The sequence below is a fragment of the Panthera pardus genome, unplaced genomic scaffold, assembly GCF_024362965.1.
Source record: "Panthera pardus isolate Hobbes unplaced genomic scaffold, ASM2436296v1 HiC_scaffold_10, whole genome shotgun sequence".
In the NCBI taxonomy this organism is placed as follows: Eukaryota; Metazoa; Chordata; class Mammalia; order Carnivora; family Felidae; genus Panthera; species Panthera pardus.
The window spans coordinates 4,577,931-4,594,110 of NW_026526655.1; the positions used below are offsets into that span (position 1 = coordinate 4,577,931).

At 47.1% G+C, this 16,180-nt stretch overlaps 1 protein-coding gene across 2 annotated transcripts in view; it reads left to right on the top strand.

The window, feature by feature from the left end:
* Positions 1-3,248: 3,248 nt before the first annotated feature.
* The window catches only part of ASB18 (ankyrin repeat and SOCS box containing 18), a 50,200-nt gene continuing 37,268 nt past the window's right edge, over positions 3,249-16,180 (top strand). Inside the window, exons 1-2 of one of the 2 annotated variants that reach the window (XM_053903365.1) lie at positions 3,249-3,584; positions 7,023-7,290. In XM_053903365.1, the coding sequence (XP_053759340.1) occupies positions 3,344-3,584; positions 7,023-7,290 (509 nt within the window). In that variant the 5' untranslated portion in view covers positions 3,249-3,343. The remainder of the gene's footprint in view (positions 3,585-7,022; positions 7,291-16,180) is intronic. The other variant, XM_019445475.2, reaches the window with a different exon arrangement.

The window sequence follows — 16,180 nt, forward strand, 5'->3', positions numbered from 1 at the left end:
GTTTACAGGTATCAGTGGGGTCTTTGGTTCTTACTTTGTCCTATTTTGTTTTTCAATGTAATAATCACACATATGGCTATTGTTTTTTTAAGGCACCTCTGGCATTCTCCTGAAACAGTCTACATGTCCTACTTGTAAAACCAATGCTGTCTCCCATGAGCTATTTTTGAAGCTCTCATAAAGAACCACGTCTGTTTCTGGACTACTACTCCCTAGCCACTGAAATCAAGCTTGGATATTTAGGGCACTGTTGACAAATATAACGCATGGAAAGCTAAATTTAGCATAGGATGCGGGCCAGAATGGCTCTTATCCCTGCACTCACCTCCAGTTTTCCCATCCCTTTAAAAATAACCCATGACAAAATATATCAGGAACAAAGGAATTCTTCAGTTTAAAGTGAAGTACAAGTTGGGTCATATTATAGTTGTATATGAATAAGTCCTTTAGAAATGAACTAATCACAATCAGTCTGAGAAAAATAACATGGCAACATGACTAAGCTTAGAGAAATGAAAAGTCTGAAGAATTAATATGGCTACTGAAACTGACAGAGCAACGTCATGGTAGGTAGATGAAGTGGGGAGAGTGATTGGCTTTATTCCAGCGTGTAGTTGATAAGGGAAATGGTCACGTAGTGTCGCCTTTCATCATTTTCTGCATGCACGTGCCTCTCGTGTCCAATGAAAGCTCTCCATTCCTTGCAAACATGGTCTATATATTCCTTACCACTGCACTGTCTATAGCACCCAGCAGAGTTTTAGGCACAGAGGGGACCCTTGAAAAAAATCGCTGCTCTTCCACTGATGACATTGATTCTGTCTTTGCTGCTGCTGCTGCTGGAAACAAGGGAAGTGAACTTTAAAACATGTGAAATGAGGTTTTAAGGAGCCCTCACGGATCCATTCTCATGGACTGGAAGAACCATTGCAGCTGAAATGTCCACACCACCCAAAGCGGTCTACAGATTTAATGCAATCCCTATACCAACAACATTTTTTTTACAGAACTAGCACAAATAATCCTAAAATGTACAGAGAATCACACACATACACACACACACACACACCCTAAATAGCCAAGCAAGTCTTGAAAAAGAACAAGGCGGGGTGCATGGGTGGCTCAGTTGGTTGAGCAGCCGACTTTGGCTCAGGTCATGATCTCACGGTCTGTGAGTTTGAGCCCCGTGTCGGGCTTTGTGCTGATAGCTCTGAGCCTGGAGCCTGCTTCGGATTCTGTGTCTCCCTCTCTCTCTGTCCCTGCCCTGCTCATGCTCTGTCTCTCTCTCTCTGTCAAAAATAAAGAAACATTAAAAAAAATTTTAATTAAATTAAATTAAAAAAAAAAGAAACAGAACAAAGCTAGAGTGGAGATATCACACTCCCAGATTTCAAGATATACTAGAAAACTGTAGTAATCAAAACAGTATGGTAATGACACAAAAACAGATACATAGATCAATGGAACTGAATACAGAGTCCAGAAATAAACCCATGCTTATACAGAGTATTAATCTTCCACAAAGGAGGCAAAAACATCCAATGAGAAAAAGACAGTCTCTAACAAATGGTATTGGGAGAACTGGGCAGCTACATGCAAAACAAAGAAACTGCACCACTTTCTTATATGAAACACAAAAATAAACTCAAAATGAATGAAAGACCTAAATGTGAGACCTGAAACCATGAAATTCCTAGAAGACGACATAGGCAGTAATTTCTTTGATATCAATCATAGCAACATTTTTCTAGATATGTGTCCTTTGGCAAGGGAAACAAAAGCAAAATTAAGCTACTGGGATTACACCAAAATAAAAATCTTCTGCTGAGCAAAAGAAAGCATCAACAAACAAAAGGGCAACATGCTGAATGGAAGAAGGTATTTGCAAATGACACATCCAATAAGGGGTTAATATCTAAAATATATGAAGAACTTAGATAACTCCACACCAAGTAAACAGTAATAATAATCCAATTAAAAATGAGCAGAGGACCTGGGTAGACATTTTCTCAAAGAAGACATTCAGATGGCCAACAAACGTATGAAAAAATGCTCAACATCGCTAATCATTGGGAAACGCAAACAACAACAAAAAAAACGCAAAGAGATGTCACTTCACACTTGTCAGAATGGCGAAAATCAAAAACACAAGAAACAACAAGTGTTGGCGAAGATGTGAAGAAAAAGCAAACCTTGCGCACTGTTGGTAGGAAGGCTAATTGGTACAACCATGCGGAAAACAGTACGAAAGAAGTCCTGTTGTCTCTGTGGTGTTTACAGCTTCAGGATCCACGTAGCGACTCGACCCCACGGGTATGTGTCCAACGCTGGGCCCACTGGATGGTGGCTGCTGTTATTACCCCTCCCTCGGGACCCCTGTGTGTGTAACTGTCCTGGGCACGTGTCCCACCGCTTCCGCTTTGCCCATCCGGACAGCACCCTCCTGAGCTTCCGTCCTCCCTCGAGCCTCTGGTCACAGGGTTTTATTATAACTCACACAGTGATGGCGAAGGATGGCACCACTCAACGACAGTGGCCCATTCTAACTTCCTAGTAGGAGGGAAAAAACAAGAGTAAGAAAAAAAAAAAAGATGTAAGAACTGCGTCTCACCTACATTATAAGAAAAAATGATTTCATTAATTTTTAGGCGAGAAAATAAAGCCCTTCACTAAAACTTCAACGAGTAATTACGAAGCTACTAACAAAAAGCTATTACCATTCATTTAAAAACCAGAAAACTGTGGCATTTCCCGTCTGCGGCAAGGGGGTCAGTCCTGAACAACTGGAAGAGACTCGCAGGCCACCAGGGACCCCAGATGATGCCTCTGGGAATCTCCGGTGTGCCCTATGAAGCCGCCCACGCAGGGACGCTTGCCTAGAGCCTAGTCATTTGTAGCGTCCAGCTGGGCCTCCTTCAAACGTGCTCAGGGCTGACACAGCCCTCGGGGCACACATCCACCCACCCTTGTTCACCGCAGCAGAGAAAGTGACAGGTCAAAAGGAAGAAGACATCCTATAGAGCAGGAGAGAGAAGCCCCGCCCACTTGAGGGTGTCCGCCCTTGGGTGCAGAGCTGTCTTGGAGATAAATGGATGTGTCGCTCTCCGGGAGTCGAATCTATATAACCACAAGGCGCTGGCTGAGCACACTGGCATCCCGGTGGTCACACGATGCTGATCATATCAAGTAACCGTGATCACAGCGGAGCCCGCAGGAGTTATAAATACACCGCCACCGAGCCCCAACTGGATAACAATTGAGTAATGACAATAGAAATAGCTCACACTCCATAGGACCATCTTTCCCCTTCCTGAAGAACTCTTCTGAAATCAGCAGCCTGGCAATGGAGAGATGGCCAGAGCCGGTTAGGGGAGAGCTTCACATCTTTCAGAAGATGGAGGAAGAGCTTCAAGCTAGAGCCGGGTCCCCAGTGCTCGAGTACCATGCTGCCTTGGTCACGGGAGACCTGAGCCGTCTTGAGCTGCTCATGAACGAGTTCTTCCAGGATGCCAATGTGGTGTTCGAGATCAAGAAGGATGAGATGGAGTGGCAGGTGAAATCCCCAGCCACGTTCGGACTGTCAGGTACCCCTTTTCCTTTAAAGCTCGGCTAGTTGTTTTTCAGGAGCCACTAACACTCCGCTGGACATGTAAGTCCAGGGTGTAGACCGCTCACGGGGCCGCCACATTTCACACACTCGAGCAAAGGATGTTTATAAGTGACATCTGGTTTCTGAGATGCGAGAAATCAAATTAGAAAGGCCAAAAGGATGGTAAGAAGTGCCCATCTGATGCTGGAAGCGTCTCTTGTCTTTCAAAGAGGGCATCGGTTTGGGTGCTCGTCTACCAGTGCCTGCACCTGCAATCCGGGGAGGCAGGAGACGGAGAAGGAACGCCTCGCGTCCGAGTGCTCCCGGAGCTGTCCCCTGGCTTGTAGCTCGGCTTGAGGGCCTTCTAGGAACCTGTGAGCACCACAGCTACAGCAGGGTGGCTGGGGCACAGCCAGCATCAGCAGAGGGAGAGCCCTTAGCAGGTGCTCCGCCCGGAACCCAAGGGAGCCCGAGAACGGGGGAGGGAGGGGAAGAAATCAGAGGTCCCTAAGTCATATGTCTGAGTGCATTCTTGTAGCCTGAACACTGCTATGTGCTGGGCCGGCAAGAGACCCCCCCCCAAGGAGAAAGACACCCCTTTACCCCACTCGGGATGATGAGACTTCCTGACCACCAGGCTGTTGCCAGGGCCTTCTCGGCTGGCACTCCGCCTAGGGCACCCTTTTCCCAGGGGGTCCAGATGCAACACATTTACCACGAGGGTTCACGCGTTGGCACAACAGTTCTGCCAGACTAAGAGGATTTGAGACGCTGCGGTCGGTGAGCCAACGGCCAGCGTCCCGTGTCCCATGTGTCTGACCTGTGGGCTCCGGCAGGCAAAGAATGTGGAAGGTCAGTTTCCAAAGAACGGACACGGTCTTGTTTATACCCCACACAGGGAGAGGGAAATAAACCCAAAACACCGCCAAAGGGCTATACTCGTCCTCCTGAGCTAGGAAGTCTACTTACGGGGTCGGGGAGGGCTCGGTGAACTGTTGAATGCTCGATTAATGCCAATTTTTTAAATTACGTACCACCCAGCCCTGGACACACTCAACCACACTCAAACGTTGCAGTTTCAAAGAAGTGTTGATGTTAACCCATGGTCTGAATCCAAAGGCGTCTTCCTTTTTTCTGCCTTAATCTTTCCACCTCTGAGTTCTGCTGGGTTTCTATGGTGTGGCACGCCCGCACAACAGAAAGTTAGGGCAGGCTGACCGAGAAGGCGGTGAGCTGTCACCGTGGATGGGGCAGCCCTGAGTGCCAGTGCTGGCCTACGGCCTCCGTGCGGACCGGGAAGAGAGGGTGGGTGGCACTCAGGGCTGCGACTGTCCGTGCTCCCTGGGCTCAGCCACTCGACGCTCCTTGCAGCTGACCACGCGGCAGAAATGACCAAACACGGCTTGCGAACAGCACCCTCTCCCACATGAGAACTTCCTGGTGGCCAATCCCAGCCCCCCCTGAAGGGAGTCATGGGGATGGAAGTACACCAGCAGGTTCACAGGGCCAGCCCCCCAGTACCTCGGTGCACCCAGGAAGGAATGCCAGCCGCAGTCCAAGGACAGCGTTGGCATGAGGACCTGACGTTTGGAGGGATGTGCCACGTGGGGAGAAGCCTGTGTCCACGTTCCTCCCGGTGGCAGAACCAGGACCGGGGAGCGGGCGGTATAGGCAGCTGATTCAGGCTCTGTGGTCCACACAGCTGCCTCAGAACTCGGGTTTTCTTGAAGACCTTCAAGAAAGTGGAAGCCTACCACCATCTCCCAGGACCCGGATGGAGGTGCTGGCCTCAAGCTCCGGCTGAGCTCAACGCCCAGCCCAGACTCCTTCCTTCAGTCCTTGGGAAGACTCAGGAATCCAGGGGTGGGTGAAGGGAGCTGCTGGGGTGGGTGGAGTTGGGCTGGGAACTTGGTGTGCCCCAGAGGATGGAGTCTGGGCGCTCCCCCGCTTCCTTGCCCTCCCTGGCCCAGGAAGTAGACTTCCCAGCTCAGGAAAACGAGTCCAGTCAGAACCAGGAGCAGGAATGTAGCCCACCGTTACCATCAGGGACCATATGCATCTATCCCCCTCCGAATCACGCCCGGTCTTCACTGGGAAGGGCAGACCAAACCCGTGCGGGCCCACATGCCAGGGCCCAGCTGGCCACCACCATCCACTGCCGGGATGACAGGCACATCCCCCACCTAAGTGTGCAACAACCTTCGGGCTGGGCCTCGGGGACACAGGGCAGGCTGGAACCCTGCACCACATGCAGGTAGGTAATTATGAGTGGTCTTTCAAAACCTGCTCAGCATGGGTCCCAGGAAGGAGGTGGCCTGTGAAAAGGGTCTCCTCTGCCGCTCATTACAGCCATGGTATCGATTCTTCCATCATTATCAGAAGGCATTCCTGCCATGTGAAATCCTGTCCCTTGAAGTGTATTCACCAGGGACTGCTTCCCCCATTTCCACAAGCGCTCCTGGCCGCTAACAACCTTCCATGGGCCTTTTGAAAGCCCAAAGTTTTCAGAGAAGTACAATGTGTAGCACCTGCTCCATTCATCCGTCAAGAAAGAGCAACGCTATACACACACGCGCACACGCACACACACAACCCTAAAAGGCGCAAAGAAACAAACCAGAATGGTGCTGAATGTGGACAGCGCATCAAAGGGAGCTTCTGAAACCCAGTGGCTTCCAAGAGGACTAAACTTTCTAAGGCCTTTCCTTGAGCAACCTTGGTGCAGGGGGTCAGTTTGTTTCGCCGACTGTCTTCTCCCGCTAATGATAAAGGGATAAGTTTGGGGTTCAACGAGAGAGAGCTGGATTCCAGAAAAATCCACAGCTCGCTTTCCTCCCTCAGGCTGTCCCTAATTCAGAGCCTGGGAAATGTGAACTCCTGGCTTACGTTCTCCCACCATCCACCTACTTGGCCGGCTCTCCATTCCTCAATTCCTCGCCTCGTCCTCAGTCGCCCCCCTATTTGGCAAGACCCCTCTTGCTTCTCAATACGGTCCACTCCCTCCAGACCCTATTAACCTTCTTTTTATTCCTTTTCTCCCTCCTGGGTCTTCATCTCCCTCTCCTGGGCCTGTGAGACTCTCCTCCCCACTTCCTCCACTTCAGTTTTCCTGGAGATCTCTCTCTGCCCCTCTGCCTTTGTCTTTGCACCTGTCACCCTAGGGTGGGAGATGGCCCTTCTCCTCTTCTCTTCTCTTGTCTTCTCTTCTCTCTCTGTGCGCCTAGCTAGATCTGTGCCTCTAGCTGGAACTCACTGGGGTTCTTGGTCCCAACCGTCTGCGTCTTTACATACCTCTGCACCGTCTATCTTTCTTTATGTACCTACGTGTCCACCCGGTAGCTACTTCTAAGAGATGGTTTCACGCTAGCTGGGCCTTAAGGGACACGGCCCCCCCCACCGGTCCCCCACTCACTGTACCTCTCCTCTCCCCCAGGTCTCTGGACCCTGGAGTACAAGCGTGAGCTCACCACGCCTCTGTGCATCGCTGCGGCCCGCGGCCACACGGCCTGCGTGCGCCACCTGCTCAGCCGCGGCGCGGACCCCGACGCCAGCCCCGGTGGCCAGGGAGCCCTGCACGAGGCCTGCCTGGGGGGCCACACGGCCTGCGCCCAGCTGCTGCTGCAGCACGGCGCCGACCCCGACCTGCTCAGCGCCGAGGGCCTGGCGCCCCTGCACCTCTGCCGAACCGCCGCCTCGCTCGGGTAAGGACACGCGGCCCGGGCGGGGGCCACAGACCCTGACCCCATCCGGGTCCAAGGCTCCAGAGGCCGGCCACGCCCTCTGCCCCTGGCCCCGCCTCCAGGCTCCGCCCCAGACCCCGCGGCCTCCGCCCCCTGGTCCCGCCCCCAGATACCCAAGGCCTGCGCAGATCCTCAGGACCCAACGGTCCCCGGCCGGGTCCCTGGACCCTGGACCCAGCCTCGTCCTGTGTCCCAGAATCCGGGACACACCTCGCGCCCTCACCGCACCCAGACTCGCGCCCCGGCCCCGGCCACCTCCGGGGTCCCCGCGGTCCGTCACGGCCCGCTTCACCTGGTCCCCCGCCCTGACCCCGGACCGCGACCCGCCCTCGGTCCCCACTCCCCACCACCCGCCCCAGACCCCGGCCCCCACCGTCAGCCCCAGACCCTAAGCCTCTGACCCCGGGCCCGGGACCCCGGATCGACCTGAGCGCCTACCCCAGCCCCTGCGTCGCGACTCACACCCGGAGCCCCTAGGACCCCAGACCCAGACCCCACCGCGCCCGGCAGAGTACTGGATCCTTCTTGCGGCCCAGACCCCCGGCCCCCAGTTCTCAGCCCTGGACCCCGGCTCCCCCGGCTCCCCCGGCTCCCCCAGTCCCCAGTTCGCAGCCCCGGACCCCAGACCCCGGCTCCCCGGGCCCCCCGCCCCCCAGTTTGCAGCCCCGGACCCCGGCTCCCCCGGCCCCCCGGCCCCCCGGCCCCCAGTTCGCAGCCCCAGACCCCGGCTCCCCGGGCCCCCCGGCCCCCAGTTCGCAGCCCCGGACCCCGACTCCCCCGGCCCCCCGGCCCCCAGTTCGCAGCCCCGGACCCCGGACCCCGGCTCCCCCGGCCCCCCGGCCCCCAGTTCGCAGCCCCGGACCCCAGACCCCGGCTCCCCCGGCCCCCCGGCCCCCGGGCGGGTGTAATTAGCGCTTGATTGCGAGCGCGAGGCGGGAGGCGCCGCACCGAGGTAATGAGCGGGGTGATCACAGGCCTGCAGACGCCGGCGCTGACGAATGCTAAAAGGCCACTGGCGGCGTTGGAGGCTGAAAAATTAGGGTTTTTAATGATAATTTTATGCAGAATAATTGTCACAGTGTGACATAAATGGTTAGCTCCTCGGGCGGGGCCTCGGAGTCCCACAGGAAGCCGAGCTGTGCCCCGCGTTTTCGGGCGCCCGCCCAGGGCCCGGGGTTCGGGAAGTTCTGCAGCTGCCGGCCGACCCCCGCGGCTCCCCTCGCGGGGTGTCTGTCCCCGCGGGGCCCGCAAAGTCCCGGGAGAGGCAGGCGGCTTGCGTTTGCTCGTCGTGACACTCCGTCAGCCAAAATGGTCTGGTCGCTGCCCTCGGGGTTGCGATTTCTTGGCCTTCTATCACGGTGGTGGGGATTAACCAAAACCGCCGTCTGGAGAGCAGGCGGGGCCACTGGGCTCTCGGTGACCCAGGCGGGGCCGCCAGCGACCAGTGTCACTCGAGATGAGAGCAGGGACTGAGAAAGACGGGAGAACCACCCGAGGGTGCCTGAAGGAAAAAATATGCCAACTATACGTACATGTTCTTTTACGTTTATTTACGTTGAGAGAGCGCGCACCTGCAGGAGCGGGGGAGGGGCCGAGAGAGAGGGAGAGAGAATCCCAAGCTGGTTCAGCACAGTCAGAGGCAGAGCCCTGCCGGGGACTCCATCTCACCAACCGTGAGATGGTGACCTGAGCCCAGATCAAGGGTCCCATGCTTGACCCCCTGAGCCACCCAGGCACCCCCTAAACATATACTTCTTAAAGCAGCTCTCCTCACGTGTCATTGGCATACAGTAAATTGCGCCTGGTTTTTTTTTTTTTTTTTAATTTTTTTTTTTTTAACGTTTATTTATTTTTGAGACAGAGAGAGACAGAGCATGAACGGGGGAGGGGCAGTGAGAGAGGGAGACACAGAACTGGAAGCAGGCTCCAGGCCGTCAGCCCAGAGCCCGACGCGGGGCTCGAACTCACGGACCGCGAGATCGTGACCTGAGCTGAAGTCAGGCGCTTAACCGACTGAGCCACCCAGGCGCCCCAAATTGCGCCTGTTTTAAGTGCACAATTTGATAAATCTGGACCTATGCATTCACGACAATATGCATTCACGAGATCATCCCCACAATCAAGGGAGTGAGCACACCCATCACCGGCAGACGTTTCCCTGCCCCACTGTTATCCCCCCTCCCCTCCTCCATTATTATCCCACTAATCTGCTTTTCTAGCCCTATAATTTAGTCTGAATTTGCCAGTGTTTTACATTTTGTCTGGCTCCTTTCATGCAACGCGATTACTTGGAGATTCAGCATATTGTGCCGTGGATCCATAATTCACTCCTTTCCATTGCTGAGTGGTATTCCCCGGTATGGGACTGCCACAATGTGTTCATCCGTTCGTGTGTTGAAAGACACTTGATTGTTTCCAGTCTGGGGCTATTACAAATAAAGCTGCTATGAACATTTGTGTACTAGCCTCTGTCCGGGTGTCTGCTTCCATTTCTCCTGGACGGGTGCCTAGGGGTGGAATGGCTGGCCTGTATGCGATTGAAAGATAACCTTTTCAGAAACCGCCAAACTGTTTCCAAAGTGGTTGTGCCAAGTTGCACTCCCACCAGCAGGGTACGAATGTTCTCGTTGTTTCACATCCTCGGTAGTGGTTGCTTATGGAAACTCTGTAACTGTAGACCTTCTAATAGGTGTGTAGAAATATCCTGTTGTAGTTTTGAGTTGCAATTCCCTAACGACAAGTGATGTTGAGCATCTTTTCATGTACCTATTTGACATCCATCGGTCTTCTCCAATGAAGTGCCTGTTCAAATCTTGTGTCCCCCCTCCCTTTTTTTTTTACATGGGGTTGTTTTCTTAAAATCTGAGATTCCTTTATATACTCTGAATACAAGCCCCTCATCAGACATATAATTTGAAAATATTATCTCCCAACCTATGGGTTGTATTGTCTTCTCTTAAAAATGCCTTTTAGGAAAATAAATGCCTTTTAGGGGCGACTGGGTGGCTCAGTGGGTTAAGCATCTTCTCAATTTCAGTTCAAGTCATGATCTCACAGTCCTGAAATTAAACCCCCACCTCAGGCTCCACACTGAGCACGGAGCCTGCTTGGGATTCTCTCTCTCTCTCTCTCTCTCTCTCTCTCTCTCTCTCTCACCCACACACACACACACACACACAATAAATAAACATTTTTTAAATGCCTTTTAAAGAATAGCAATTCTTAATTTTGGTGGAATCAGCTTGTCAATTTTTTTCTTTAGAAATTACCTTGGGTTATAATATCTTTAAATAAAAAAATCTTTGCCTAACCCAGAGTCACAAACATTTCCTCCTAAATTTTCCCCTATAAATTTAATAATTTTACATTTTGCATTTAAGTCTGTGACCCATTTTTTTGTTAATTTCTGCATATGGTGTGAGGTATAGATCGAAGCTTTCTTCTTTGCATGCACATGTCCGAGTGTCCCGGCACCATTTGTCAAAGGGTCTTTCCTTTCTGCCCTGAATTGCCTTTGCACTTTTGTCTAAAATCAACTGACTACATGTGCATGGGTTTATTTCTGGACTCTCTGAAGTGTACACACAGGACAAAGCCTGACTGATTCAACTGGTAAAGAGCCACTCTTAAGTTCAGACCATTTATCACTTATGTACACCGTGAAAAGAGGACTGGCCAATGGTGCCAATGCCTCGTCCCACACACCAAGAAGGACAACTCCTGCCAAGACTTAGATCAGCAGGGCTTCAAGACCTTTGCTTGCACAGCCTGTGTGGATACACACAAGGTTACCAGAGCTCCGTGGTAGAGCCATTCCTCTATATTTGTCTTCTATTTTATTGGGCTGTTTGTCAATTTTGACATCAGTACCACATTGTATTGAATACTAGAGCTCTATAAGAAACCTCGAAGTCAGGTAGTGTAGGTTCTTGGGTGTCGTCCTTTGTCAAAGATGTTTTGGCTATTCTAGCTCCTTTGCATTTCCATGTAAGTTTGAAAACCATTTTGTCAATTTCTATTTAAAAAAAAAAGCTGCAGGGTTCTGGACTGGGGTCAGAATCAACCTTGAATCTCCCCAGTTGACCCATAGGTCAATCTATAGATTTGGGGAGAATGGACATAATAAACACAAGAAAGCTCTCCGTTCCTTTAGGTCTTTAATTTCTCTCTGCTGTGTTTCTTACTTTTCAGTGTACAGGGCTGGCACATATTTGTCAGATTTCTCCCTAAATATTTATTTTTGGTGCTTGGTAAATGCTATTTTTTATTGTAAATTTTTGATCATGTGTAGCTATTATACAAAATTAATAATTTATTTTTCCATATTGATCTTGTATCTTGGAGCCCTGTTAAGCTCACTAATTGTTCTCATAACTCATTGTAAGTTCCATAAGATTTCTATGCAGGCAGCCGTGTGATCTTTGAATAAACATAGCTTTACTTCTTCAGCTGATGCACTTTATTCTTTATCCTGCCTTATTGCACTGGCTAGTATCTCCAGGGCAATGATGAAGAGAAGTAGTAACAGCAGACAACTTTTCTTATTCCTGATCTTAGAGGAAAGCCTAAGTCTTTCACCATTAAGTAAGAGATTAGACATTGGATTTTTGTAGATGAACTTTTTCAGATTGAGAGAGCTCCCCTCTATTTCTAGCTTGCTGAGAGTTTTTATTATTAATGGTATCGAATTTTCTCAAATACCTTTTCTGCATATTTAGACATGATCATACAGTGTGTTTCCTAGTCTGTTAGTATAATGATTTATATTGATTGTTTTTCAAATGTTAAACCAACCTCGCCATCTTGAGATAAACTACACTTGATCATGAATATTATCCATTTTAATAAATTATTGGGTCTGATTAGCTGGAAAAATTTTACTATGTATCTATGTTCATGAGAGATATTGGTCTGTAATTTTCTTTTCTTGTAATGTCTTTATCTGGTCTTCATATCAGAGTGACACTGGCTTCAAAAATGAGTTGGAAAGTGTCTCTTCCTCAACCATTTTCTTGAAGAGCTGGTATAAAATTGTCATTATTTCTTTCTTAAATGTTTGGTAGTGGGGCACCTGGGTGGTTCAGTCGGTTGAGCATCTGACTCTTGATTTCACCTTGGGTCATGAACCCAAGGTCATGGGATTGAGCCCCATATTGGGCTCCATGCTCAACATGGAGCCTGCTTAGAATTCTCTCTCACTCTCTCTCTCTCTCTCTCTCCCCCCCCCACCCACCCCTACTCACACACTCCCTCTCTAAAAAAAAATTAAAAATATATTTGGTAGCATTCATCAATGAAGCAATCTGGACCTGGAGTTTTCTTTATGAGAAGGTTTTTAACTATTAATTCAATTTCTTTAATGGCTATTGTACTACTGAAAATATTTCTTCTTGGGTGAGCTTTGATAGCTTGTATCTTTCAAGAAATTTATCTCTTTCAGCTATGTTGTTGAATTTATTGACATAAGTTGTTCTTTATTATCCTTTTAATCTTTTTTTTAAATTTTTTTTTAACGTTTATTTATTTTTGAGACAGGGAGAGACAGCATGACAGGGGAGGGTCAGAGAGAGAGGGAGACACAGAATCTGAAACGGGCTCCAGGCTCTGAGCTGTTAGCACAGAGCCTGACGCGGGGCTCAAACTCACAGGCCGCAAGATCATGACCTGAGCTGAAGTTGGATGGTTAACCAACTGAGCCACCCAGGTGCCCCTTAATCTTTAAAAGCTATAGTATTATCACCACTCTCATTCATGATATTGGAATTCATTATATTGTTTCTTTTATTTTCTTCCCTGATCAGTCTTGTTTTTTATTTCATTGTTTTTTTTGTTTGTTTGTTTACTGTTTTCTATTTCACTAACTTCCACTATGGTCTTTATTATATTTCCTTCTTTGATTACCTTGAGTTTCATTTGCTCTTCTTCCAGTTTCTGAAGATAGAAACTAATGTCATTGATTTGATGATTTTTTTTCTTTTTTTACTTTCTAATATAGGCATGCTTTTGGTGTTGTACATGTCCCCCTATGTATTACTTTAGCTAACTCCTGCAATGCTAACGTTATATTTTCATTTTCAATCTATTTTAAATTCTTTCTAATTTGTCTTTGGATTTTTTTCTTTGAACCATAGTTATATAGAAGTGTGTTATTTAGTTTTCAAATACTTGGGTATTTTCCAGATATCTTTCTAGTATTGATTTCTAATTTTATTTCCATGTGGTAGGAGAACTTACTTTGTATCTCTTTACTCCTTTTCAATTTGAGTCTTCTTTTATTATCCAAAATATATTCTGTCTTAGCAAATGTTCCATGCACACTAGACAGGAATTTGTATTCCACAGTTATTGAGAGGGGTGTGAGAGGAGTGTTCTATATATGCCAAATGAGTCAAGATGCCTAGCGCTGTCATTTAAGACTTCTATACCTTTCTGTTTTCTGCCTACTTGTCTTACAAGTTATTGAAAGAGAAGTGTTGAAATCTCTGACTATAATCATTTTGTCTATTTCTCTCTATAGTTCTATCAGTTCTTGCCTCAACTATTTTGAAGCCTTGTTATTAAGTACACAGATGTTTAGCATTATTATGTAGAACTGACCTCTATCATTATGAAAAGATATCTTTATCTCTGGTTTTATTCTTTGCTCTAAAATCTACTAAGTCCCCTATTAATATATCTAGTTGATGTTAATATAGATTTCTCTTGAATGGTGTTATCATAGTACATATTTTTCCATCTGCATGAGTTATCTATTGCTGCATAAAAAATCACCATAAACTTAGACACTTAAAACAACACGCATTTCTTATCTCAAAGTTTCTGTGGGTGAAAGTTTGGAAATTGCTTAGCTAGGTTCTCTACTTCAGAGTCACTCACAAGACTGCAATCAAGATGTCAACAAGGGCCAGGGTTTCATATGAAGGATCAACTGGGAAAGAATCTGCTGCCAAACTCATATGATCATCAGCAGAATTCAGCTCCTCAGGGACTGTGGACTGAAGGTTTTCTTGCTGACAAATGATTGAAGGTCAACCTCAGTTTTTGCCTTTATTTTTAAAGTAGATTTCTTGGGGCACCTGGGTGGCTCAGTCGGTTAGGCATCCGACTTCGGCTCAGGTCATGATCTCATGGTCCGTGAGTTCGAGCCCCGTGTCAGGCTCTGTGCTGACAGCTCGGAGCCTGGAGCCTGCTTCAGATTCTGTGTCTCCCTCTCTCTCTGACCCTCCCCTGTTCATGCTCTGTCTCTCTCTGTCTCAAAAATAAATAAACATTAAAAAAAATTTAAATAAATAAATAAATAAATAAATAAAGTAGATTTCTTGTTGGCAGCCTGTAATTGGATCTTTTTTTAAAATCCAATCTGATAGTCTGCCTTTTAATTGGATGTTTACATCATTTACACTTAATGTGATTTTGATATGGCTAGGTTCAAATCAAACATCTTGCTATTTTTTTCAATCCATTCTTTGTTTACTGTATCTTCTTTTTTCTACCTTCTGTATTAATTAAGGAATTTTTATGATTCCATTAGTCTCCTTTTTTGACTTATTCTATAAAAATTTTGTTGTGTTATTTTAGTGGTTGCTTTGGGGTGTATAGTGTATACATCTATATCCGCCTGCTCTCAAGTATTAACTATACTATTTCATATAGAGTACAACAGCATACTTCCATTTCTCTCCTCCTAGCCTTTGTGTTAATGGTATCACATATTTTACTTACAATTCCTGCAATAAATTTTGTCTTGTTCTAATAGCCCATACTCTTTTAAATATATTGAAATAATAAGAAAAAAGTTTGTATGTTTACCCAGGTAGTTCTTATTTCCAGTTTCCTTCATCTCTCTGTAGAGATCAAAAATGTCACCTAGTATCATTTTCCTTCTGCTTGAAGGACTTTCTTCAACATTTCTTATAGTGATGAATCCTTTCAGTGTCTGTGTGTTTGAAAAAGTCTTTATTTCACCTGAATGTTTGAAAAGTGCTTTTTTAGGTAGAGAATTCTGGGTTGACAGGGTTTTTTTTTTTTCTTTCAGTGTTTTAAACACATAGCTCCACTGTCTTTCAACTTAACATTTTTTAGTGAAAAGTCTTCTGTCTTCTTTATTTTTGTTCTTTTGTAATAATGTCCTTTTCCCAGCTTAAAATTTACCTCCTTATCACTGATTATAAGCAGTTTGGTAATAATGTATTTTGATGTAGTTTGTTCATGTTTCTTGTCCTTGAGATTCCTTGAGTTTCTTGGACCTGAGGGCTTATAATTTTCATCATATTTGGAAAAATTTTGGTAGTTATTTCCTCACATTTCTTCTGTATGATCCCCTCCTCTCTTTCAGGGACTCCAATTACACGTATATGACACCATTTTAAGTTGTTCCACAGCTCGCTGGTGCTGTCATTTTTTTTTTCTTCTCCAATTGGTTTATCTTTTGTTCTAAAATACCTGATCTGCCATCATTCCCATCTAATGTATTTTTCATCTCAGACATTATGGTTTTCAACTTTAGAAGTCCAATCTTAGGTCTTTTTCATATCTTCCACACCTTTACTTAATATGTTCAACCTTTTCTCTAGCTTCTCAAACATACGGAAATGGTCTTAATAACGATTTTAAAGTTCCTGTCCACTAATTCTATCATCTGGGTCAGTTTTAGTTGACTGAGTTGTTGTTGTTTTTTCTCTTTATCTTATCAGGTGCTGGATATTTTTCTATACCTATCAATATTTTTGATCTCTACTCTGAAATGTAAAGTTACTTGGAAACACTTTGATCCTCTTGGGTCTTGCTTTTAAGCTTTGTTAGGCAGGATCAGAGCAGTGTTAAGACTAAAGTTAATTTTTTCCCTACTACT